The sequence below is a fragment of the Bacillus rossius genome, chromosome 11 (genome assembly GCF_032445375.1).
Source record: "Bacillus rossius redtenbacheri isolate Brsri chromosome 11, Brsri_v3, whole genome shotgun sequence".
Classification (NCBI taxonomy): Eukaryota; Metazoa; Arthropoda; class Insecta; order Phasmatodea; family Bacillidae; genus Bacillus; species Bacillus rossius.
The window spans coordinates 24,411,088-24,436,838 of NC_086338.1; the positions used below are offsets into that span (position 1 = coordinate 24,411,088).

General features: G+C 37.9%; 1 protein-coding gene across 1 annotated transcript in view; it reads left to right on the plus strand.

Moving 5' to 3' along the window:
* Positions 1 to 25,751, plus strand: part of LOC134536502 (xaa-Pro aminopeptidase ApepP-like) — an 87,796-nt gene that overhangs the window by 11,587 nt on the left and 50,458 nt on the right. Inside the window, exons 2-10 of the mRNA XM_063376224.1 lie at positions 1,187 to 1,401; positions 4,135 to 4,311; positions 4,395 to 4,506; positions 6,842 to 6,964; positions 9,814 to 10,075; positions 14,163 to 14,283; positions 14,677 to 14,823; positions 19,309 to 19,525; positions 21,112 to 21,345. Of these exons, the coding sequence (XP_063232294.1) occupies positions 1,187 to 1,401; positions 4,135 to 4,311; positions 4,395 to 4,506; positions 6,842 to 6,964; positions 9,814 to 10,075; positions 14,163 to 14,283; positions 14,677 to 14,823; positions 19,309 to 19,525; positions 21,112 to 21,345 (1,608 nt within the window). The remainder of the gene's footprint in view (positions 1 to 1,186; positions 1,402 to 4,134; positions 4,312 to 4,394; positions 4,507 to 6,841; positions 6,965 to 9,813; positions 10,076 to 14,162; positions 14,284 to 14,676; positions 14,824 to 19,308; positions 19,526 to 21,111; positions 21,346 to 25,751) is intronic.

Below are 25,751 nucleotides of genomic sequence, written 5' to 3' on the forward strand. Positions count from 1 at the left end.
TGTCGACCCTGGAGCATTTTTTCTCACAGGGACACTTTGTTCTCAGCCGCGTCGCAAGCTGCATACTTCATAGTCTTCCCGGATGGCGTGCCAAGACCAGAGCTAGTAATATGGTAAAAGACACACAAGCAACAGGGAGGGGTCACCTCAGGGCATAACACTGATGTCCACCTGTTTACCTGGGCACCATAATGATGAACGATCATGTGTCATATGCATGCAACATTTTATTAGTTTGTACATTGATGCTTTTATCACCAGACATGTGCATTTGAAGGGGACAACTGTGTTGCTGAGATGGTCTCCACCTTGATTGACATGACAAAGTAGGTGTCTGCTATTCATGCTAAAACCATTCCCATGAGCACCCAGATTCCAGTTGTTGCTGCATGGTTGACTGGTCAAACATACTGCAATTTATGTAACAAGACACTATGTGTGCTGGAACATGACCAACGGACTGGAGATATTCATGGCTATGTGCATTTTAAATGTAATTTGGCATTTAGACTGCAGAAGAATTAGCTGGTGGCATTTTCCATAACATACAGAATTATGATGCTCATTTTTTTAATGAGACAATTAGTCTTATGTATGTAGCAAACCTGGATGGTTTCATCATTGTCGAGAACCCCGGCGAGGTTATTGCACATCATATGATCTAGAATGTACAGAAATGTTGGTGTGAACCGCCTGCCGACCATCCGAGCTGAGCAGTGTCGCAGGGACGCACGTGTGTCTGGTTGCACAGTGGCAGCCTGGTGCCTGCGGGAAGGCGCCAGCCACGTGACCTCGGGCTCTGGCGTAGAAGCGGCCGCCGGTCCAGAGGACAGACTGGCCTGTGGGCTGGGGGACGCTCCACCAGCCACTCGACGCACGTGTGTCTGGTTGCACAGTGGCAGCCTGGTGCCTGCGGGAAGGCGCCAGCCACGTGACCTCGGGCTCTGGCGTGGAGGCGGCCGCCGGTCCAGAGGACAGACTGGCCTGTGGGCTGGGTGACTCTCCACCAGCCACTCGACGCACGTGTGTCTGGTTGCACAGTGGCAGCCTGGTGCCTGCGGGAAGGCGCCAGCCACGTGACCTCGGGCTCTGGCGTGGAGGCGGCCGCCGGTCCAGAGGACAGACTGGCCTGTGGGCTGGGTGACTCTCCACCAGCCACTCGACGCACGTGTGTCTGGTTGCACAGTGGCAGCCTGGTGCCTGCGGGAAGGCGCCAGCCACGTGACCTCGGGCTCTGGCGTGGAGGCGGCCGCCGGTCCAGAGGACAGACTGGCCTGTGGGCTGGGTGACTCTCCACCAGCCACTCGACAAGACACCACCGAGAGGCTGGCCAGGCTGCGGCAACAGATGGTTGTTGCCAACATCACCGCCTACATTATCATACATGGCGATGACCACCAGGTGCGTGGAGGACGCCAACTCAGTAAGTGCCTGGTGTTTACATTGTCGCGAACTCCAAACACTTTGGTCAGTCGGAGGAATTTACCTTACATGTACCTATTTGTAAAGCCAAATACACTCTTAGATGACACTGAGTAAGAGTGCAGTTTTGCGCATGTTATTTAAATTAATAGGGAACTTTACTTTATAATCAATTACTTTAAGATTTCTTATGATTTCCGTGGGCGACGGTATCATTAAGTAACTATTATACTCTCAGTTTCGTTACAAATATATTAAAAAAAATGATGTTTAATTACTCTAATCATACTTATATTAGTTTCTTAGATTATATATAGAAATGCATGAATTATTTCTTAAATATGCATCTCTTGAATTTCTTACACAAATTTTACATCACAAATTTTGACACTAAATCAAACCAAATGTTTAAGAAATGTATTATTTTGCTAGATTATTAGTGTGTAAAGATTTTTTTATATGGTCAACCAAAAGGAAAAGTTAAATATTTATGTTATATCAATTTCATTCAATTAAAAATAATATATACATGGAATTTAAATTGATAATAAACTTTCTCAAAATTGTGGTAGACCACACTAGACCCTACGTCAAACAGGACCACTGTAATTTCATATGACTACAAATGAAAGTTACATTGTGATTTGGGATTTTTATAATCCTACAAAAAGCACTACCTTACGTTAATCCTTACATTACTTTATGATAAAAGTAAAACAGTTTTAAATTGAGTAGGGTTTCCTAGAACACATACGAAACTCTTTTGACACAAAATTCTCACATAATCGTTTTTATAACAAAACGAACAAATTTTACACATGTAACTTCTGGTTGAGACAACAACTTACCTTCTTCCACACCAAACGTGTGTCTAAAATTTTGTTGTTCTAGATGTCGTTTAGGGACATAGCTCGGAGTAATTTACGAGTGCCCTTTATCCCAGAAAAGTATACCAAGTTGTCGATGGTTTTAATTATATGATGGATGAGTTCGATGCACGATATTATTCAAACTGGTAAAGTCTAATCATCCAGTGTGTGTCCCTTAGCTCGACGACGTAATCTTAGTTCATTACACTCAGTATCACTGATGTATTGTGGAAATGCAGACTTATTTAATTTCTCATGATCTAATTAACACGAATTCAGACAATAAATATGTTGTAAGTTTACAAAGTCATAACTGTAATTAAGAACTGAAAATACACACAACTTTGCCTTTGAGGGCTCAAGATTTATTCTAACTCAAATTTTAGTATTAACTACAATTGAATGGGTTTCCAACAACCAGGAACAAGCTTACAAATGAGCAATTAAAACCACGGAATTTAATATCTCCAAACTTCTAGCTTTGGAGGCAGTAAATTATTACTATACAGCATACACATGCTATTACTATTCTAGAACACAAAAAAAGTTAGTCAGTCTTTCAGTACTCTAACCTAGGTAACGAGCAAACTCAAGTGTTCTCTTAGTGTTCATGTTGCAAATAAACGTATAATACAAATTTAAGACACGAAATTTAACGTAGAATTCTTTAAATTTTGCCTAGCATGATAAATAAACTGATAAATAAAATATTCTCTAATCAAATACCAAAATTACCGGATGTGGATCCAACACATATTTTCTGCACCCACCGCTAGATCTTACTGCCTGAATCGTCAACATTGCTTGCAAACATCAAATGCAGATATAAATTATCAGCACGAAACAATCAGACATTGGAAACTATTAGAAACCGCTCCAATAAAATCTCGGCTTTGGACCTAATTTTCAACAAGGAAATTTATTAAAATAATCTCCATAAAGTTAATACTATTGTGTTTTCTTACCTGTTAGAAGTTAAACTTCTATGGAATTACTAAAATATTAACCTAAAACATTTTAAAACATGTATTATAGTGGCAGATGAATGTATTTTCTGGCCCAGGCTTCTGGCTGAGGATTGAAAATTGTCATAGTTCCTCCGAGTGGAAGCCAGCGTCAAGGCTTTTATACCCGCCGGCGGTCCTTCTCGAACGAACAGGAGTGGCCGACGCCCGAAACACCCAGAACAGTGACGCTTAGTCGCGCCACTCCTCGCGGCGGCCTCTGTAAGCCCGGAATTCCCAGGCCGTTATAAGGTGACAATAGCCCGAGGCGGGACGGTGCGCGGGGAGCGGAGGGGAGCGAGGACCCTTGTAATCCGGCCAGGCACGCGTGGCATGCCTTACGTCAGCGGCCGCGCAGGCCGCCAGCCTGCTCCAAACCTGGCGCATGTCGCGGTCTTGTCTCCTGCGTTCGTAACAGTATTTATAAACTGGGTAGTTCGGTGCAAACAAATTTCACTGTGCGTGCAGTTTCACACTGTTGATAGTATTGATGTAAGATTCTGCAAACCCGAATTATAGAATTTTTGAAGATTCAAGTTTGATTTAAATGTTAGATCGTGAGATAAACCTGATAGGTAGTATTCCTGCTACTTGATTATTTCAATTAGGTAGATCGGCGCCCGATTTACACCATCAGTGATCAGTCTCACTGAGCGGGACATTAGTTTTTTTTATAATATCATTAAATAAATTGATAAATAAACCTAAAGAAAGTAAGGTAGTGCAGATAAAATAGGACCGCCAGCGGTGGCTTTTGGAGTTACTTAAAGATTTGTACGCCCAACTTGGGACTCACTCGAAATATGACATGCTGACACAGAGTGTGACTGACTCCACAGAGCTTGTTCTTGGCGGAGAGGGATGAGCGGCGGCAGTACGTGTCTGGGTTCTCCGGCGCCGGGGACGCCGTGGTGACTCTGGAGCGCGCGGCCTTGTGGACAGACAGTCGCTACTACATCCAGGCGGACGAGCAGCTGGACTGCAACTGGCTGCTGATGAAGACTGGCTTCATCACCGTGAGTCTTTGGTTCCCTGGCTTACACGTGCGCGCCTGCACGCTCTGCCGACCGACTGACATGTTCCTCTACTTGCTGCACAGACGCCCACCATTGCGCAGTGGCTGGCGGCAGAGCTGCAGGCCGGAGACTCCGTATCGTCCGACCCGAGGATCGCCACCTTCTCTCAGTGGAGCTCCTGGCAAGCCCATTTCAGTAAGACGTGGAGCATGGCAGTGAGGGCCGACAGTTCATCTCTTCAGTCTTAGAAGTAGAGCAGGATATGGTTAAGTTTATATATACCTTGGATGGCTATGCGAACCAAAGATATTTATTAAAAAAACAATTTATTGCGATTATTTTACTGCAAAACTTTATATTAGAATCCTATTTTTTGTTTGTTTCTAGGCACATTTTTAATTTTAGAATGCAAGTGTGTGAAAACTTCTTTCTATGATACTTAAAAAAAAATTACATTAAATCACAATAAAATCATTATCCACCTATTAAAAAAAGCATCTCTTGATACAATATAAAAGGTCTTGAAAATATCTGACAAAAATGTTACCCTTTGAATCTTCTTAATATTGTATTATGTGCAGAAGTTATTAATTGCTGTAAATTTCATTCAATATATATTAACATATTAATATGCGCTATTTAAATGGATCAGAGACAAGTTTGGCATTTTATAAATTCTGAAGTATAAATTACTGAATACAAGATCGAGAACAGATAACACTTTAACTGATTTAATTATAGTTCGTCAAGGTCAGGAGTTTCTTATTCCTCCGAACATAACACCGTTATAAATTACTAGCGAATGACACGTGGCTTCTCTCGCGCAATTCCAGTGTAATAATATCTTGTCATTGAAAGGAAAGTATGTGTTTTAAGTCCAAACATATTTACTAAAGAAAAAGACGCAATAAGTGGTCTGTCTCATAACTTACTTCACAACAAAACCGTCTATAATTTTCATTAAGAAAATGTTTGGAAAAATTTTAAAATTTATAAATATTACATAAAAAATTTTCAAAAAACATTCCATCATTCTAAATTTATAGTGTCACATCTGCCATCTTGAAAATCCGTAATTATTATGCTATAAAATCAGGACACATAAAAAATATAACAATATTTAGATATATTTTAATAAAATTTGAATTTAAAATGCACTTACATAATTAATTATGCGCTTAGAACCCGATATTACAAAAAAGCTATGGATTCTTCCTTAATGAAAGCAACTGACAAGACTGACCTCCCACCACTAATGCCAAGGAAGATATTATACCAGCCAGTATGATGTCACATCCATCATTTAAGATCTGCCATCCAGTTATTGTCTGCTGGAGGCCACTATCTTAAATTATGACATCATAGTCACCATCTTGTTTTCGTCTGCTGGAGGCAGCCATGGTTATTTTCAGTACTTGTCACCAGGAGTGCTAGTATCCGCCATCTTGTAAATGCATAATTATTCAGCTTAAATTAGGAAAAAATTCCATGATTCATCAATAAAATATGCAATTTATATACTGATTGAATATATTTGTTCCTGTCTTTGGTGCGATACTTGATCGACGCAAAAAAAAATATTTTATATAAAAAATATTAATTTTAATAATTATGGTGGAAAGTCCTAAAAGAGTCACGTATTCTTCTACTACCAGCCTCCAGTAAGCCGATGATACCATATTGACCACAATTTTGGGAATTCGTAATTATTTAGCTAGAAATACGAGAAAAAAAAGAAACAAAATTCATCAAAACCCTAATTCATTTACTGATAATATCGGTGGAATCCTGTTCTTGCTCCGATTCTCGGTCTATGCAAAAAAGTTTTTTTGATTATTTAGTGAAGCCTTCACCACTTCCACCCTCATAATCTCCCTTCAAACTCCTAAGGCCATTCTATGATCTTTTTTTATTGAATTTCTTGATAAACAATAAATTAGAATTTTAGCACATTTAAGTCGTAAGCGTGTAGCCCATGGAGAAAGGTAGAAAGAGAGAAAATCTTAAAATCATAACAACCTACCCCTCAATCACACACACACACACACACTAAAAGGTTTACATTTTGAAAATTGTAGCCTAAGACATCTCGAAAATGGATTGCACAAGAAATAACGAATAATATAATATCACTAGTTGGGATTGTTTTATAGTTTGTGTTATCTCTATCGGTTGTTCCTTAGATATATCATGATTTGATTTGTTTTATTTTAAGTAAATTTTCTGAATATTTCACATATTTGATTTTTTACATAATTATAGAATACCTTGATCCACAAATTAAGTAAGCTCATTGGCATATAGAACCACCATAATCTTCCAATATATAGTGATTCTAACTTACTTTAAAGTATAACAAAATTAAAAGATTTTAAAATTTTCCACTTTATCTACGTTGTAGCGCAATCTAAGTTATAACCGGTGGAGATACGAAAAAAAGCATGGAACTAAAATAAAATGTATTTTCGCCCCAATATTTTTTACCTATTAGACTATTTTATTAATGATCACAACATGTTTGCTTTTACAGATAGCTACAATATCAGTTTAAAATTGTACACTCAAAACCTTGTGGACGAAATCTGGGGGACTGAAGAATCAAGGCCAGATTACTCTAACCAGAGCATTTCAATTTTATCTACTGATTACACAGGTAAATATTTTTTTACATAAATATTAAGAAAATAAATTGTATAAATTGTAAATAATTTTTACATTTAGATACATTCACAACTCATTTGTCAAGATTATTTTACTTATTATTACAGAGGTAATCGTTTCGGAAAAATATTCGTTCATTAAGGCTTATAGACTATTTGAAAGATTATGTTGCTTAAAATATTCTTTAGATCAGAACCAAATTCGATTGTAGCAAACTAATTGTCAACCTAACCTTATGTAGCAAGCGATCGAATTGTAGAAACTTCGTTCTTTTTGAAATACAGCCCTCAAGAAAGCATTGATTACAGCATGAAATAAAAAATAACCACGGTACAATCACTGCAGTGTTACAAATGTTTATAATATAAATAATATAATTGAAGAAGTGCTCTGATAAAGTCCAGTAAGATATTTTATTTTATTATGTCCCTAAAAAAGGCAATACAAATATGTAAAATCTATTTCAACTACTTATTTAAGTGAGAGGTTTGTATAAACGTGAGTAAGGCACGTTTAATACAGGTGGCAGGTCACAACCACGTAACTTTTAGTGGAGTGTGGCATCACGGTTACGCCACTGGGCAGCCACTTCTGACGCGTTACGATACAACATGCACTTTGAGTTGCAGATGTGCACATAAATGAAGCCCTCTAAATTTAATTGTATTGCTTACAAATGAACTATGATTAACAGTGCATTTTAAGGGTAAAATATATCTATTTAGACCTGTATCTATGTTAATTGAATGTTTACTTAGACCTATTTAAAGTTTTAATGTGGTTGTAAACATCTGCGTTGACGTTTAAATCTGTTTTAGCCATTATATTAATAATTAAGGTAATTGGAAATTTAACAACAGTAGGTATATGGTCTCAACATGTTTTTTTAACTTTAGAAGAATTCCATACAAACATAAATATTGCACTCAAAAATGACGACAGTTCAACTACTGAAATGTCATAAAAATTGTTACACTTTATTAAAAAGAATATAGCAAAGTCTTAAAAATTTCTGGTTTTTTTAAGCCACTTCATACACAATCGTACACTGGAGTTTTTATTTGCTTAGTTTAAAGATTATTTCGTATCTTATAATAATAGTTGCAAATAGAATATCTTCTCTTAACATAATAGTAATTTATAAAAGTGTGTTTTATGTTCTTTAGACATAAGTATTTGGCGGTATGTTTTCATTTTATTTTTATTTTGATACTTTCAAACTATTTTTCAACATGAAAATAATTTGAAAATATTTTTTCGAACCAAAATTAGAATTTTTAGGCATGTAAGAAGCCACATAGTGTAGGTATTTATGTTTTTTAGGTACAATGATATGTTAGTGTGTTGAACACACTTAAATGGAATTTATTGAAAATAAATTAATATATTTATTCACCCTCAATGAAAGTATGTCAGATGAGATAATTTTCCTGTCATCGCTTATTGAATTATGGGTTTTTCCTGCTACTTGTTAGTGACAACAAGATGTAATGTTTGCTGCTGGAATTAATTTTCCAGGCATTCATCTTTAGCAAATAAATTGAGATAATGAACTAAATGCTCGTAAATCAGGTAATACATAGCGTTGTTTAAGGAATATAAGTTGAACTAATACTAAAATATTTAATCTGGCAAAGGGAAAGTAGTTTTTTAAATTATTTGTGTGGTAGAATATTTATTTTGTCAATGAATGGAGAACTTAAAAATAAATTTAACACTAATTCAAAACTAAGTTACATTTACTATCAAATTTCTTAGGTTCAAAACTAGTATCTAGCAACAGGTAGTCTTTACAGGTAATGAGTCAAATAACAATTAAAATTCACAGCAATTATATTTTAGTAAAGACACATAAAAAAGTTACTGAACTACCAAACAAGGAAGAGAGTGAGAGAGAGCTTCACCAAACTCTACCCTAATCCCCTTTTTGATGCATTAACTTAAGAATTTCTAAAGCCATAATTTATTATTACAAATAAAAAAGATAGTTTGGTACTCCAGTTTCTATAGAAGCAGAACATTTCCCGCTCTAACACATTAAATCTTTCATTATGGCCTCTCCTAACCTTGAAACTTGAATGAACTCTACATGGTCTAACCAGAACTCTACCAACTCGTTGCCACAGGGGGCATAGCCTCCACCAGAGTGAGCCACGACCTCTCTCTTAATTGAGCTTAAATCTCAGCGCACCACCACGCCTACCAGCACAGTACATGGTTATTGAAACCAAACTTACAAACAACTAACCAGGACAGCTGAGCAAGCTACCCTCTCCACCCAGGCATGCGGCCACACCGCGCGGCCTGTTGCGACAGCGCGCCCCAGTAACCGTGGCCAGTGGCTGCGCCAACGCACGACCAGACAAACAAACTACTAAATAATGTGCAATCTGCAAGCCAGCAGCGCGCCGCGCCAGCCTCGGGTCCCAGTTACTTGGTCTCGACAATTGCGCCGACGAGTGAACAGAAGCAACCAGCCCAGAGTCCCATCAGTAAAGTGACCAAATTTGATTTCAAAATACCTTGGAAAATTTCTAACAGTTTGCAATATAATAAATAATATATTAGGTTGAATAAAAAAATGTTAAATAATCTATAGCCATGTTATGGTGTGTACAGTGGTAATAGACAACAGAGCATGGAAGGATTGACAACAGATGATATAGAAGGGTTTATAGACTCACTCTAGTCAGTATACTTGAAGCCGCTAGATGATCCTTGCAAGTGTCACATGGCAGCAAGGCTGGGTGAAGGACTGGTGGGCATGGAGGGATTAAGGGCAGATGACACAGGAGGTGTTATAGTATCAACACACTTGAAGCTGCTAGACGATGATTTCAGGCGCCACATGGCAGCAGAAACTGGGCGAGTTGCGCCGGGAGATGGCCGCCCAGCAAGTGGACGTGCTGGTGTTGACGATGCTGGACGAAGTGGCCTGGGTGCTGAACCTGCGCGGCGCGGAGAACCGCTACACGCCGTTGTTCCGCTCCTACCTGCTGGTCGCCGCCGACTGGTCCACACTGTTCCTGCCCGCCGAGCGCCACGCGCCGCAGCTGAGCGCCTACCTGCTCGCCGACCTCGAGGACTCCTCGCAAGCCGTCAGGTCAGAACCCCCCTCTTCACTCACTGCACTCTACCACACTCTGTCAGTTCCGTCCGAGCTGCAAGCTCCAACTGTGCTCACCAAATTAATATCATGCAAGGTAAACACATGCTTGCCGATGGCGCCTGACTTGCATATAAAATACAAACACAAGGGAAAATAACTTAAGTGCATTAACCTTTAAAATGTTGGCAGAACATAAACAACAAGCGCAATTAGAATTGTATGAAAGGCGGGAATAATAGTCAAAATAGTTATTTAACCAGACTGAAAGTTAAATACTGTGGCTAAGTTGATGAGTTGCAGAGCTACGACAATAATTTCTTTCTGAAACAAAAATGTTCAACACAATTCTAACATGTATTAGCACAAAAGATGCAGAAAAGTGCTAACAATGGCAACAGGAAAAAAAGATGCAATTATTATTAACTATTAAAACAAACCTATTCTCACATTATAGTAAACAGGTACATTATATCAAGACATGATGAATAAATTATCAAATTGTAACTCCATGAGCCCCACAGAATGATGGAATGAGTAAGAGATTTTATGAAAGTGATGATAATGACATGAAATGTGATGAAAGGATGAATGTATGAAAGATACTGAGTGATAATGTGTAGATAACAGTACGGGTGTGAAAAAAAGATTAAACTCTCAGTCTGACCAACTTGTTCTCCTAATGTATTCAAAAGTAAGCCTTCACCACTCTGGAATGTGGTAAGTCTAATCTCACCAGGCATCAGGGGTGCCTACATAGTTTACTAGCACAGGAGCGTATGCGAGTGGAGTACCTGGATAGCTTTCAGAACTGTGCACAGCATCTCACAAAAAAAAAATCCATCAGAAAGGAATTACTACTTATATAAGAATCATTCACTTCAAGTTGAGGATGACCATTGTTTTTATTCAAAATAAATGTTTTAAACTGATTTCTTTCTTTCTATTCTAAAAAAAAATATTACAAACAAGATCTGCTTACCATTCATTATATAGATAAACTGATTATGGAATAAGCAAGGCTTGTTAGCCCCTCAAATTTGGAATAAATGGTACTTTACTGTTAGGTTGGTTTTTATCAAACTTGTGTTTAGACTGGTACTAACATCAGCCCTCAAGTCATTATTAAACAAGATTAATAAATTTCACGAATGCGAAATTGTTACGGGGGAAAAACTTCGGTCACAGCGGCCCCAACAACAATTTAAGTTTAAAATGACTGAATCTACATTTTGTGGGTAATGGATACTTATCTTCAAACAGCTAAATCTTTACAGCCTTCTTGAGGAGCCTCCACCCTCACTGTCTTCTCCGACCTTAACTAAAGCGTTAGGACGACCCGTCTGGCACGTCCGTCTGGGGTGAAAGCCCAAGCCAGAAGAACCGAAGACGCGGTGCGGCTAGGCCATAGCCCCCGCCAAGGAGGGCGCTGCGGTGCTGTCGCCCTCTCTCCTCGCCAGCCAACCACATTCGCCAGCGCAGCAACTGCCCTGCCCGTATAACCGCTCCACCAGACACGTGCTGCTAACCTCGCAACGCATGGCCGAATGCCAACCGGGCTGAGCCAGTTTCAAGCCCCGATCACGTGACAGCCGGGTGAAATTTAGCAAAGAATCCTACCCCCAAAGCAGCTACCGCCTGAATGCAACATATCCTAACACAACATTTACCAAACTACAAGTTACTGCCAAAAACATGCTACCAATCTTAAAAAAACAAACTAAAATGCACAAATAAAAACAATCGCGGAAAAACACGGCATGACATCTTCCCCTTTTTAGTAAATTTGTGACCTCACAAATGTCAGAAAGCAAAAAAGAGGTACCCATAAACCTAATTTTAATTATCGAAGTAAGGAACCAGCAGTCTCTTACAATTATTATCAGATAGGGAAACTTTAACGACAGTCAGTCTAACCACAAATACAATTAAGATTTTGTTTTATGATTGATAGCAAAGATTCCATTATTCCAATAAACATAGAAAAATTATTTTTACATGCTAAACTCTCACAATTTGAAGCCATTAAGCCATTAAAATTTCTAACTGGTTAATACCAGAGTTAAACTATACTACTAGCCCAGGCTTCAGGCTGTGGAGCCGTGGATCCGACCACCATATTGGATTGTGACATCACGGCGGGCATATTGGATGACCTTGACCTTAAAATTTGCCAAAAATGCTAAAACATTAGTCCAAATTTGCCCAAATTTCGCCAAAATCCACCAAAATTTCCAGTTTTTTGGAAACAAATTCTGCCAAAAATCCAAACAATTTTGAAAAATATTTTTTTTTTTTTTCCCCCTATTTCGAGGTACAAATTCCCGTTTTGAGAAAAAACTTCGTTTTAGTCCTCAAAAATGCCAATGGCTTGAAAATCCCCCAAAATAGTTTAAATTCCCCATGGGCAAGCCACTCTAAGCCCTCGAGGTCATGACCTTGTCAATTAGGATGTCATGGCCACCATATTGTATTCTAGAATATTGAAATTTTCGTTATAGCTGCCATCTTGAAAATCTGTAATTTTTATGCTAGAAATTCGGGAAAAAATTAAAATTCATTAAAAAATTAATTAAATTTTAATAAAATATTATTTAAAAACACCATTGTACAATTTGTTAAGGTGGGCATCTTGGATTCTAGGAAATATTGCACGTTTCATTAGGCCCGCCATCTTGGACATGTATGACATCATCGTTACAGTTTAGTTATGGCCACCATCTTAAATTTCTAGATCGCTGCACTTTTTGTTACGACTGCCATCTTGAAATTATGTCATTATTATGCTAAAAAATCTGGAGAAATTTTAATTTATAAAAAATTAATATAAAAACACTCCGCCATCTTGTATTATGGCATCATGACCACCTACTTGAAAAATCGTAATTATTATCAGGTTTTGATGAGAAAAAATCTAAAATTTATAAAAAAAAATAATGAATCACATTTTAATAAAGTGTAATAAAACATTCACTTATTTACTTGGTTCGAACCCGCCGAGGACAAACATAAATCACGATGACAGATACTTCCTCCATGGAAGCTATCGACAGACTGACCACGCACCATTAATGCAAAGGTACATATATCACCAGATAGTATGATGTCACGTCCGCCATCTTGTTTTCTTCTGCTGGAGACCACCATATTGTTTTTGTCTGCTAGAGTGCACTACACCATGTTAGTTATTTTACCCAATAGAGTGCAAAAATCATTTCATATTAATGTGGTGCTCACTATCTTGAAATTTGAATGCCATATTGGAAATTAGTAATTATTTAGCTAGAAATACGAAAAAAAATGCCAAAAACCGTTAAATAAATATGAAATTAATATAGCGATTTATTCGATCGACTCCTGTCCTCTGTTCGATACTTAATCAAAGAAAATCATTCGATTTGTAGAGTGGAAGGTTAAACTATATAATTTAATGGCTCCAATACAAGTTAAAAAAAAATTCAAAAAATACTAAACCATGGGCTTGGACCTGGTCTTCGACAAGGAATTTTATTAAAATTCTGCCCATCGGGTTAAAATTCACTAAACAGTTAATACTATATAGTGTGTTAAAGGGTAGTTACACTATTATCAAGTTTTGTTTTTAATACCTATACGAATTCATGGACATTAATTTTCTTATAAAATAAATAATTTATTTTAAGTAGAAATAAAGGCTATAACCAAACAAAGGATTTCAGGCAATGACAGTGGGTATGTAGTTGAATACTTATTACCACACACCCTACCTGCTTTTACATATACAGTACACAGGCCCGTAGTATAACTCTAATTTCCTGACACTCATTTAGCCTCGACAGAGACAGTAGGCCTTTATTGAGATACTTGGTACCTCACACCCTACCTACCTGCACAGATACAGCAGACTCTTGGTTGGAGACTGATTGCTGTACACTCATACAACCTGCACAGTGATAGTGGGCCTGTTTTGGGGATTTTTAGATTATGAGGTACTCCTTTAGCCTGGGAAGCTATAGTTGGCATGTAGTGCTTACACCCCTAGGATACCTGCACTCCGTCACATGTGAGAGTTTTATACATACAGATATTACTCTTAATGTTTCAGAATCAGACCTTATGAAGACATCTGGACCACTCTGGCTGAAGTCGGCACCAACTACTCCCGCGTGTGGTTCCCCTCTGCTTACAGCTATGCTCGTGGCGCCAGCTTCTTTGCTGTACAAACAGTAAGAACTGGAATCCACTTTACTCTATTTCACCTCAGTCTTCAACTCACGTTGCCTTAAGAACCAGGGTCGATTCTGAACTTGACAAAGCCTTACATGTTTCAACGAGGACTATTTTTTTTTTTTTTTTAGCAATATTTGCTGTGGCTCATTCTCTTTTTTTCTGACCACATGTAATTATAGGCAGTAAACTTATAAGGGACGGTCTTAATTCATGTGGTCATACAAGTGTTTATGTTTATCACCACCTGCGCGACATTTTACAGCTCGAAAATAACGTTCAATTATTATATAGTGACAAAATTATGACGAAACAAAAAATGCAAAAGGACTACCTGATTTGAATTATTGTTGTTGTCAGATATTGAGAAGTAAGAAACACGTGTTTTCCAGGTACCAAACGAGAAAAGGTATTTTGCCACATCACCTGTGCTACTGAAAAAGGCAATAAAGAATGAAGTGGAAATCAGAGCTATGAGGAATGGTCACTTGAAGGATGCAGTTGCACTGTGTCAGATGCTGGCTACTCTAGAAGATGATGTAAGTTTGTTCTAATTATTATCTTTAAGTTACAGTATTAATAAAATCGGGCAAATTAAAGTACAGTGCATTAACATATACAATGTGAGTAGTGTATAAATGGGGCTCCGGCGCCTGGGTTCTGGGTGCGGAGTCGTGACCATCCTGGATTGTGACATCACAGCGGCCATCTTGGATAACCTTTACCTTTAACCTTGACCTTTGACCTTGACCCCGGCGGCCATTTTGGATCTGCCATCTTGGATCAGCCATTTTGTTTTCACGAACTTTCTGTCATTTTGAATTCAGCTATTTTGTTTTCTAGAACTTTTCGCCATTTTGAATTATGATGTCCTAGTTGCAATTTATGCTATGGCCGCCATCTTGAAATTCCGTATTTTTTATGATAGAAATTTTGAAATTTTTGAAATTTTATACAAAATGAATTAATCAAATTTTATTAAAAAAATATTTTAAAAACACACTTACATCAAGGTGTCCTTAGTTCGAACTCGGTGAGGTCAAAATATTCGAAAGATCTGTCCTCCACTGAAGCCACAGACCAACAGACCTCCCACCACTAATGCCAAGGAATATATATAGATATCACCAGCTAGTATAACATCATGTCCTCCATCTTGAAAATCCGTAAGTTTTATGCTAGAAATTTGAAAAAAATTAAAAATTACAAAAAAATTAATTGATTAAATTTTAATAAAATATTATTTAAAACACAAAATTATGTCCTTGGTTCAAACTTGGTGATGTCAAAAAAAAGACGATATATGCTTCCTCCAGAAAGCTGCCGGCAGACTTACCTCCCACCAGTAATGCCAAAGTGTGTGTGTGAGTGTATATATATATCGTCAGCTAGTATGTCATCATGTACGCCATATTGTTTTGTCTGCTGGTGGCCATGATCTTGTTTTCATCTGTTATGATTACTATGGCGCCGCCATTTTGAAAGTTGAATGCCATCTTGGAAATTCGTAATTATTTAGCTATAAATTCGGTAAAATTTCCCAAAATTCATCAAAAAACCACTCATTAATTTACTGATTGAATTGATGGATTCCGGTCCTTGCTTCGAACCTTGACCAATGCAAATATTTTAATTTTTTGTAAAAAATACTTATTTAATAAACCATGTTCAAAGTCCTAAAAGCAGCTTCAATTCATCTACTACCAGCCTGCCATAAGCCGATAAAGCCACCATCTTGGAAGTTTGTATTTATTGACCTAAAAAATAGGGAAAATTCCAAAATTCATAAAAATCACGTATTAAAATTATGATTGGTACGATGAATTTCAGTTCATGGTTTGATTATCGACCAGTAATAAGGATAACTATTGCTTGAAACAAATTTTATATTCTGTTTTCTATTACCGTTCGTGGAGTTTATAAATCATTCACTCTACGAAAATTATCACTAGACAAAATACCTGTCCAACGAATTAAATATGTAGCCGCTATGCCTAACATGGAAGTTTAAATGTTCGATTCTCAGAATACAATCCGACTAGTTCATGCAAAATGCCATACATATAGACCAAGTGTCCTCGGACCACGAAACCAGGTCATGATCAATGTCAGTTGTATAGATCAAACGTTTCCGAAACATGAGACCAACCATATCCTGAGTACAGACTTAACGATCGACAATCATAAAAGGAAGCACAACTGGAAGTGTAATCAAAGAAAAGGAAGCACAATAAACGAAAAGGAAGCACAATAAGAAGCACAATAAATGAAAAGGAAACACAATTGGAAGCACAATAAACGAAAAGGAAGCACAATCGGAAGCACAATTAACAAAACGGAACCTCAATTGGAAGCACAATAAACGAAAAGGAAGCACATTCGGAAGCACAATAAACGAAAAGGAAGCGCAATCGGAAGCTCAATCAACGAAAAGGAAGCACAATCGGAAGCTCAATCATCAAAATGAAGCACAATCAGAAGTAAAATCAACAAAAAAGTTGTAAACAAAAATTTGACCAGGCTGATAGTTACAGTATCTGTTTGTGTTTAGTGGTGGTTGTGGTGGCAATGGTGGCAGTGGTGGTAAAGGGTAATAGACTGTATTATTGCTCTCTGAACAACACAAGCTGTACATTGCAATTGATGAGACCAGGCCTATAGTTGCTATGTCTGTTTGGGTTTTGTAGTGGTGGTGGCAGTAATATGACTGTGTTGCTACTGGTCAGGTCAAGAACAGAAGAGTACTTAGACGAGCTGTCCGTGAACAAAAAGGTGGCAAGGCTGATAGTTACTATATATATTCTAGTGTTTAGTGGTGGTGGTGGTAATTTGACTGTGTTTCTGCTACTGAGGTCGTGATTTAGATTATGTTATATTGGGACGAACTGTCCATGTACACTGAAGTGACCAGGCACATAGCTACTATGTCTTTTTGTGTCTAGTGGTGGTTGTGGGGGATTTGGTGGTAAGAAATTTATGTTTCTGCTGCTACGATCGAGATAAAAATAATGGGACGAGATGTCCTTCGCCACCGATGTGTCCATGTCCATTGTTGCTTAAGTCTGCTTAAGTTTATTGGTGGTGTTTGCAAGAAGACTGTGTTACTGCTGCTCTGGTCAAGATTTATAAGTGGGATTTATATGAGCTATCTGTGGTCACATACATGTCCAAGTTCATAGTTTTTATGTCTACTATGGTTTTATGATGGAGGGGTGTGTGTTTCTGGTAGTAAGAAGTCTGTGTTGCTGCTCATGTTAAGGACCAAAAGAGGGATTGGGACGAGCCTTCTGTGGACACGAAGGTGACTGGGACCATAATTGCTATATCTGTAAATGTATAGTGGTTGCTAAGGGGGTGAGGTGATATTGGTAAAAACTCTACGTTGCTGCTGCTACTGTCGAGATTTAAAAGAGAAATTTGGAAGAACTGTCCATTGCCCTTAATGTTACCAGTCTCTTAGATGCTATGTCCATTCGAGTTAAGTGGTGGTTTGAGAGGTGTGTTGGTGAACACAAGACTATGTAGCCGTTGCTTAGGTGAAGAATAAAACAGGAGCTAGGAAAGTGTTCCTTGGTTACTGAGGTAACCATGCTAGTAGATGCTATATATATATTATTGTTTAGTTGTTGGCTCAGGAGTGTTGTAGATGTAAGAAGACTGAATTTTTGCTGCTCTGAATGGAACCAAAATATGAGTTTGGATGAACTCTCAATGGCAACAGATATGACCAGGCATGTTGTTGCTATGTCTTTTAGTGTTTCCTGGGGATGGGAGGATGAGAATTGTGGTAGTAGTGGCAACAAGACTGTTGATGCTGCTTTGGTCGAGTACTAGAAAAGAGGTTTTGGGAGGAGTTCTCTGTGACAACAGAAGTGATTAAGCCCATAGTTGCTATGTATGTTATGCTTTAGTGTTGGAGGTGTGGTGGTGGTAAGAAGAATGTGTTGCTACTGCTCTGGTCGAGATTTAGATGAGGCATAATATGAGCTGTCCTTGGCCACCAATGATACCAGGTCCATAGTCGTTATGACTGTTAGATAATGTTTAGTGGTGCCTGTTGGATGTGTGGTGATAGTAGTAGTTTAAAGACTATATTGCTGCTGCTCAGATCAAGAACTAAAATATGTGTTAGGAAGAGCTTTTCATGTAAATGGAGGTGATGGAATCCATATTTACTATGTATGTTAGTGTTAAGTGGTGGTTGAGGGTGTTAAGTTGTTGTCCTGCCGATGTTGATGCATGGCTGGGTGGTGTCTGAGGGCGCCAAATAACCTTTAATAGTGGTGGTGCTGTGGGCTAGTTTACAGCACGAGACTCCTCTCTCTCAGTGGTCGTGACGTCGCCATGTGGCAGGCAGGAGTGGTTGGACCACACACACAACTAGCTCGAAACGTTGTCGGCACGCACACGACTGTCCGGCACGCACACGACTGTCCGGTCCGCACACGACTGTCCGGTCCGCACACGAACGCCTATCCGAACTCCGCGAGTCACACACGACTGCTCGCGCCGAGAGGTGAAGGCCAACTGGCGCGTCCTGGCAGGTCCTGTTAGGGCTTGAGTCGATCTCCGTTCTCCATGAAAATCGACCTACACCCGTTCGAGACACTTACCACCGACCACAAACGCCGACCGGTGAGGCGCCGAGGTGGCTTAACGACCTGTGCGAGCCATGGGAGCACCTGGGAATACGTCAAAGTGTTGGTAGTAAAATGTCTGTGTTGCTGCTGCTCCAGTCAATATGAAGTAGAGTAATTGGAACGAGCTCACTGTGGCCTCGGAGGTGAACAGGCCCTCAGTTTCTGTGTTGTTGGTGCTAAGAGGTGTTAGTGGTGGTGGTTGTGGGTTGTGGTGTTGGTTGTAAGAAAACTCTGTTGCTGCATCTCTGGTTAAGAACCTGAGTGCGGAGTGCTTTGGATGAGATGTTCGAGGCCACAAAGTTAACCAGGCCATTGTATAAATGTATGATATATTTATTAGGAATGTGTCTGATGTGGGTAGAACACTGTGTTACTATTGCTCAGATCGAGAATGAGAAGAGGGATTGGGACGAGCTGTCCGTGGCCATGGAGGTGACAAAGCTGCGGATGGCCCAGGAAGGCTGTGTGGGTCCCAGCTTTGGCACCATTTCGGCATTTGGGGCGCACTCCTCCATGGCACATTATCAGCCGGACCACAATTCTAACATCGCAGTTACCCGGGCATCGCTCTTCATGCTCGACTCGGGGGGCCAGTACCCAGGTAAGTATTTGCAACTGTTTCACTAGTAGATCGCAACTGTCTAAGCATTGTCTGTAAATATTTTTAAGGATATTAGCCGTTTAAAATTCCTTTAATGTTTATTAAACTAGCCTTGAATTTACAATTAATATTCATGAAATATAATTTCCAGTATTTTAATTTTTCTATGATTTGTTTTTTTATTGAATTTGGTAATACTTCTTGCAAGCACACCAATTAGAATAAGTAGATAACTAAGCAAAGGCACATTCATCGAAAAGGAAACATATTTGATAAAAATTAAAAGGACACACAATAAAACAACGCAGATTCAAAAAAGGACGCATCATCGTACATACATGCGACAAAAATAACGCACATTCACAACAAGGACGCACATAAAAAAGATGCACCATTGGACGCACTTTCGACAAAAAGAACGCACTTTTCGACGAACATTGAAAGAAAGGATATACATTCACCATAAAAAGAATTTATAACATACGCACTTTGGAAAAATTAAAGGATACAAGTCGATAAAAAAAAGGACTTGTGTTCAACAAAAAGGCGCACATTCACAAAATGGGACACACATAATTAATTTAGGATGTTGATGTAGACGCATTTCCGTCATCATGGGCGAACGTAATGTTTTATTTGTTCACGAAAGAAAAATTAAAATACTGTTTATTAAAATTTGTACACGAATTTCCGACAAGAATATGAATTCTTTAATCTCGGGTTGGGTGCCACTTCAGCTGAGGATAAAACTCGTAATTTATGAAAGCTACAGAGTTGATATAAATATATCTTAGTTGAGCAGACTTTGCTAGTGGTCGTTATGTATGACTCACCCGGTTAACATTTGCAGTGATGAAATATTGAGTGTTGGTGGGGAGCATCGAATTGAAGTCAGTGAGAGCTGTAACACCTTTAGTAATAGACCGATTTGAGTGATTTAAATTTGTGAGTGAGCACTGAGTGGTGCTAGTATAAAGTTGTTACAAACTTTGGTTTTGTAGCCATTAATCACAAAATGCCTAAGCGAAAACAAGTTATATTTGGAGAAAAGAAAGAAAACAAGCAATTAGCCCGAGAAGAGGCAATTAAAAATGCAGAGAAGTGTCGTAGGTATCTAATGAGGCAAAAAGTGCAGGAGAAATAAGCTAGTGGGGCAAAACGAGTCCCAGAAAGAGGTGCGAAATTTATGCTCGAATGAGCCTCAGCCATCTACCTTGCGAGAAGCGACCGGGAATGCAGAAAGAGTTTGGTACTGGACGTGGATATGCTCTCTGATGATTCTGATGTTGATGTGGAGTCAGTTGAACCAGCGGTTGTGAAAGATGGGCCGAGTTTGTCGCGATTTGTTGTTTCAATACTTCTGGTCTGACCGTCTGAACGACAAGTAAGGTGTTCATCGATTTCATGTAAAAAAAAAAATAAAGCAAAATCAATTTTGTTAAAATATTATATTTATTTAACACACAGCATTTCTGTTCAGTGCGATGAGACATATGTTTAGTACTAAAATTTTGTTCCCTTTAGTAAACTGGGGCTTTGGATATACGAGGATGAGTAGTAAACGAGAAATGATGCTTTGTTAACAGGCTGCACCACTGATGTGACCAGGACAATGCACTATGGTACACCCACTCCGCTGCAGATAGATATCTACACACGGCTCCTGATTGGCTGCATCGACCTGGTCAGCACAGTGTTCCCCGCTGGTAGCACCATGGGTCAGCTGGAAGTGGTGCTAAGGAGGCCGTTGTACGCACTGGGGTTGGACTATGGTCACGGAAGCACGCATGGGATCGGCTCCTTCCTCGGAGTGCACGAGGGTAAGCAGTCTATCTGCCCTGTTGTGGTCGGCACAAGTGTCAAATGTATTCTCATCTCCTTCACGAGGGTAAATTGACTTCTCATTCCCGTTTTATTTCCACAAGTATGAGTTGTCTTACCATCTCCTTGTGGTTGCCACGAGGGCAAGAAGTCTTTTCATTACTTTGTGGATGCACCAAGGACGAGTTGTCTTTATATCTTCTTGTAATTGCTATGAGAGTAAATAATTTTCCCATTGCTTTGTAGGCACCACAAGGGTGAAATATATTCATATCCCATGCAGATGCCACAAGGGTAAATTGATTTCTCACTTCATGGTGGCTGCCATACGTGTGAGTTGTTCTCTCATCTTCTTGTAGTTTCCATGAATTCAAGCAGTCTGCCCATTACTTTGTGGTAGCCACACGGTTGAATTTTCTTCCATTTGCCTTTTGATTTCCATGAAGGTTAGTTGTGTTTTATCTCCTTTTTTTCTACTACAAGCGTGACAAGTCTTTCTATTGCTTTGTTGTTGCCGCAAGGGAGAGTTATCCTTCCCTCCCCTTGTGATTGCTATAATGATTAATTGCCTTTATATATATATCTGTGGCTACGACAAGAATAATGGTCTTTCCTACCTCTATGTTGTTATCACTCAGGTAACTAGGTTTCTAGTCCCAATGGGGCCACCACAAGGGTAAGTTGTCATTCCATTCCCATGTTGTTGCCACGAGAGATTTCCTAGATATTGCTACAGAAACAAGTGATTGTCCAGTCCTGTTGTGGTCACCACAAGAGTTAATGACGTACCCATACTTGTGGTTGTTATAAGAGTGAGTTGTTATCGCAACACCTTGTGGTTTTCACCGAAGTGATCAGTATTCAGATCCACTTAGGGTTGCAACACGATTTAGAAGTCATACAGTCCCATTATGGTCAACAAGGGTAAGTATTCTGCCTATTCCTTTGTCGTGGCCAACAGGTGTTGGTCTTTACATTAATTTGTGATTGCCAAGTCAATAAGTAAAATTCTTATCTCATTTTTATACTACAAGGATTAATGGTCTTCCCATTACTTTTTCGTTGCCACCGTGAATGACACTAAGGTAAGTGTTTGCCACTAGGGAAAGTGTTTTTCCCATTCCAAAAAATAATGGAAAACACACAATCTGCAAATACTAATTAATATACATTACATGAGGCATACCTGATGGTGCACTTAAATTACACGAGGATTCAAACTCATGGGCTGTGTTGTCGTAGTAAAGGCTGTGTTGGCTAGGTTAAGTAAAGAAACTATAGTACATGCACAATTAGGAACCATGTTAAAATTAAATTTAGAAGTACCTGGAACAGGTGCAAGGACTGGATTTTGAGCGTAGGAAGTGGGCAATGCCAGTGCAGCAAGATGGTCACAAACTTGGAACATAGATGTTATAGGAATTAAATCACAATGGAAAACTCAGTTGCCGAGCTATTAACAATTTCAAACAATTTATTTATTTCTACTGTCACATTCTGTAATGAGGCAATTTTTACCTCTGACAAATGCGGATGATAAAATTATAGCAAACGTTGGCCACGTCTGCCAAATATCGCAAACGATTTGGCATCTGGGTAGTGTGACAGCAAAATTGTCATAATCACGATTAGAAATAAATTCTTGTAACACAAGAATCTTACTGGCACAAAGATTAAAACTCATCACTAGAGTTAAGCATTTTAAAATTATCACTTTCATCAAGAACATTACTTTGGAGGGCTGTGTGCTATGTTTTGCGCAACATGGCCACCGTGGCATTCTAACAGGCAATATCACGCAATTGGTATTTAAAAGCCTACTTGTCCTTTAAATTCAGAGACAATCGTTAATGGCATGATTAAAACTAACAACAAAACTTACAGAATAAAAACAATAAAAAACTATTGCCACCCAAAAGCTGTGCAAAACATTAGGCAGGAACAATTTTAAGACAAAAAATCTAAACATTTGCAAATACACTAAAACCAAATTCCAGAACCACCATCTCTGCTACCAACATCTACTGAGCTTCCATTCTGAAAAATATTTAACCAGAAGTGAGACTAGTAGGGAATGCTACCAAGATCCAAAGTTCAATGGAATCTTAGTTTTGGTGAAATTGTTATTTGTAGACACACAAAGGCTGACGATCATTTAAAGACAATAAAAGAAACAGTAAATGGATGGTGGACATCTGCAATTGATATTAGTGCCATCAAAATGACGGTTGTAACATCACTCAATATGTTCGTCGACAGCTGATGATCGTTGAACTGAAACTAGACAAAGGGTGGGAAGGGGAGGTGTGTATGTATGTGTGTATTGCTAGGATGTAATACTATAATTTCTGCCTGCAGCACATGCCGCATATTATAATCTATCCCGAATTCCCGCCCGTGTACCATAATCATGACCTTAATTTACCATAATTATCGGATGTACTATAAGCGCGAGTTCAGTAGGCTACACTCCCCCTACTCATGGGGAATATCGTCTACTACTGAAGCTCGTTCTTAGTTTAGGGCTATTAACACACAGTGTCACTCTTCACAATGTATTTATTTCGTATTTCGATATTAAATGAGAACTTGCAGTGTGGAATACAGTTTTATTTATTAAAACACTGATATCCCATCTTCCATGTTAACTGAAGTGACAAAGATAAACTGTAAAAAATTAAACAATTTCACAAGTATGTGGCAATTGAGTTTCACTGATGTTAGTGTAATTATTGAATTGTTACTTAAAAACAAGAGCGAAAATACACTAAAATGTGTAGGTGTAAAATCACACTAACACTGGAGGAGACTCTACTGCCACATACATTTAGTGTAAAATTTTATATGATATGGTTTGTTGGAGTTGGTGAATTTTTCTCTACATTATATAAATGTACAAGTGCATGCATTTGTAAAATTATCACAACTATACTGCACTATTTACTAAATTTACACTAACAATCAGCGTGTTAATTTGTACTACTTCCAAAAATATTTAATTTTTTGTAGTTTATTTCTGTTACTGAACAATGTGTTTTTTCAGATATATTTTTATTTTTATCATCTTATAATAATAATGAATTTAATCTTTTTTTGTCTGAGTGACTTAGCAGAAAATCAAACTCTTAACCTTCTTTTTATGAGACACGCACGTTAACCCACGATCCCCGTGCACAATAGAAATCAGGAAGAAATTGGAATATGACTTCCGTAACCTAATGTAAATTAAGTCGGTTTTGGTTAACATGAATATGAATTTAATTTTTTTTAAGTTCCTTGGTCATTGTAAATTTACTGTTACAAATTTATGCACTTTTACAATGACATAATTATGGATATGCCTATACAACTTTAGTGTATTCACCAAAAATAGATCATTGATTAATTTAACATTATTGTGTGTGTAATTTCACATATACATACAAATGTGTTAATTGAAAAAGTTATTGATACAAAATATTTACTTTTGTGTTTTTTCACCGAAACTTTTAGTACTATAATTTGATTTTCTAGAAATATTTTTGTAAGATTACACACATTGAAAATGTTTTTTTTAATTACACTAAACATATGTAAAATTAGTAAACTTTTATATGTAATTTCAAGAAAATGTTTTTCACTTTGGGTGTATGAATTTCAAAAGAATTGTTGATTTACATTGCAACTGTGTATTATTACACCAATATTGTTTTTTTTTAGAATATAAATTTACATTTAATGTCAAACTTCAAAATGATGTAACTTTCACAAGTAATTTTGCCTGATAGGCGCACAGGAATAAAAGTGAGTAAATGTACCGACAGTCGCTTATAGTGTTTTAAAATGCCTTCTGTTTATGTAAAATTACACACACCATTGGTATATTATTACCACAACATACCATGTTATGTTACATAATGTTAATGAAATTTTATTAAAACATTGTGGGTGTAAAACTGTCAGAACAATCAAAGTTTACTTGGTAAATCTGTATTTTTACACCAATATTGTGTTTTTAGAATATCAACCTACTTTTGGTGTAAAACTACACATGGAAGTAGACATATTACACTAGTATATTAACAAATAAATAAACACTATGTCTTTTTCTAAAATAAAAGAAAAAAGTAAAAATACACTGACACGAAATAAATTTAATAGTGTGGTTATGTATTATATGTACTTTTATGACATGGATAAATTATAATACGTAACCATCAGTTTTACACTTACAGTATTAAAACAGCGGTAATCGCAGGTGATATGCAGTCATTATTGTAATATACAACTAAATTTTATCATAATCTAAAAATGAATGGCATAATTGGAAAAACTGTCAAATTAAAATTGTACTTGTAATTTATAAACAAAATTTGTAAAGGTTAATTCTTAGTGAATAATGTTACTCATTAAAACTTTAAATTTT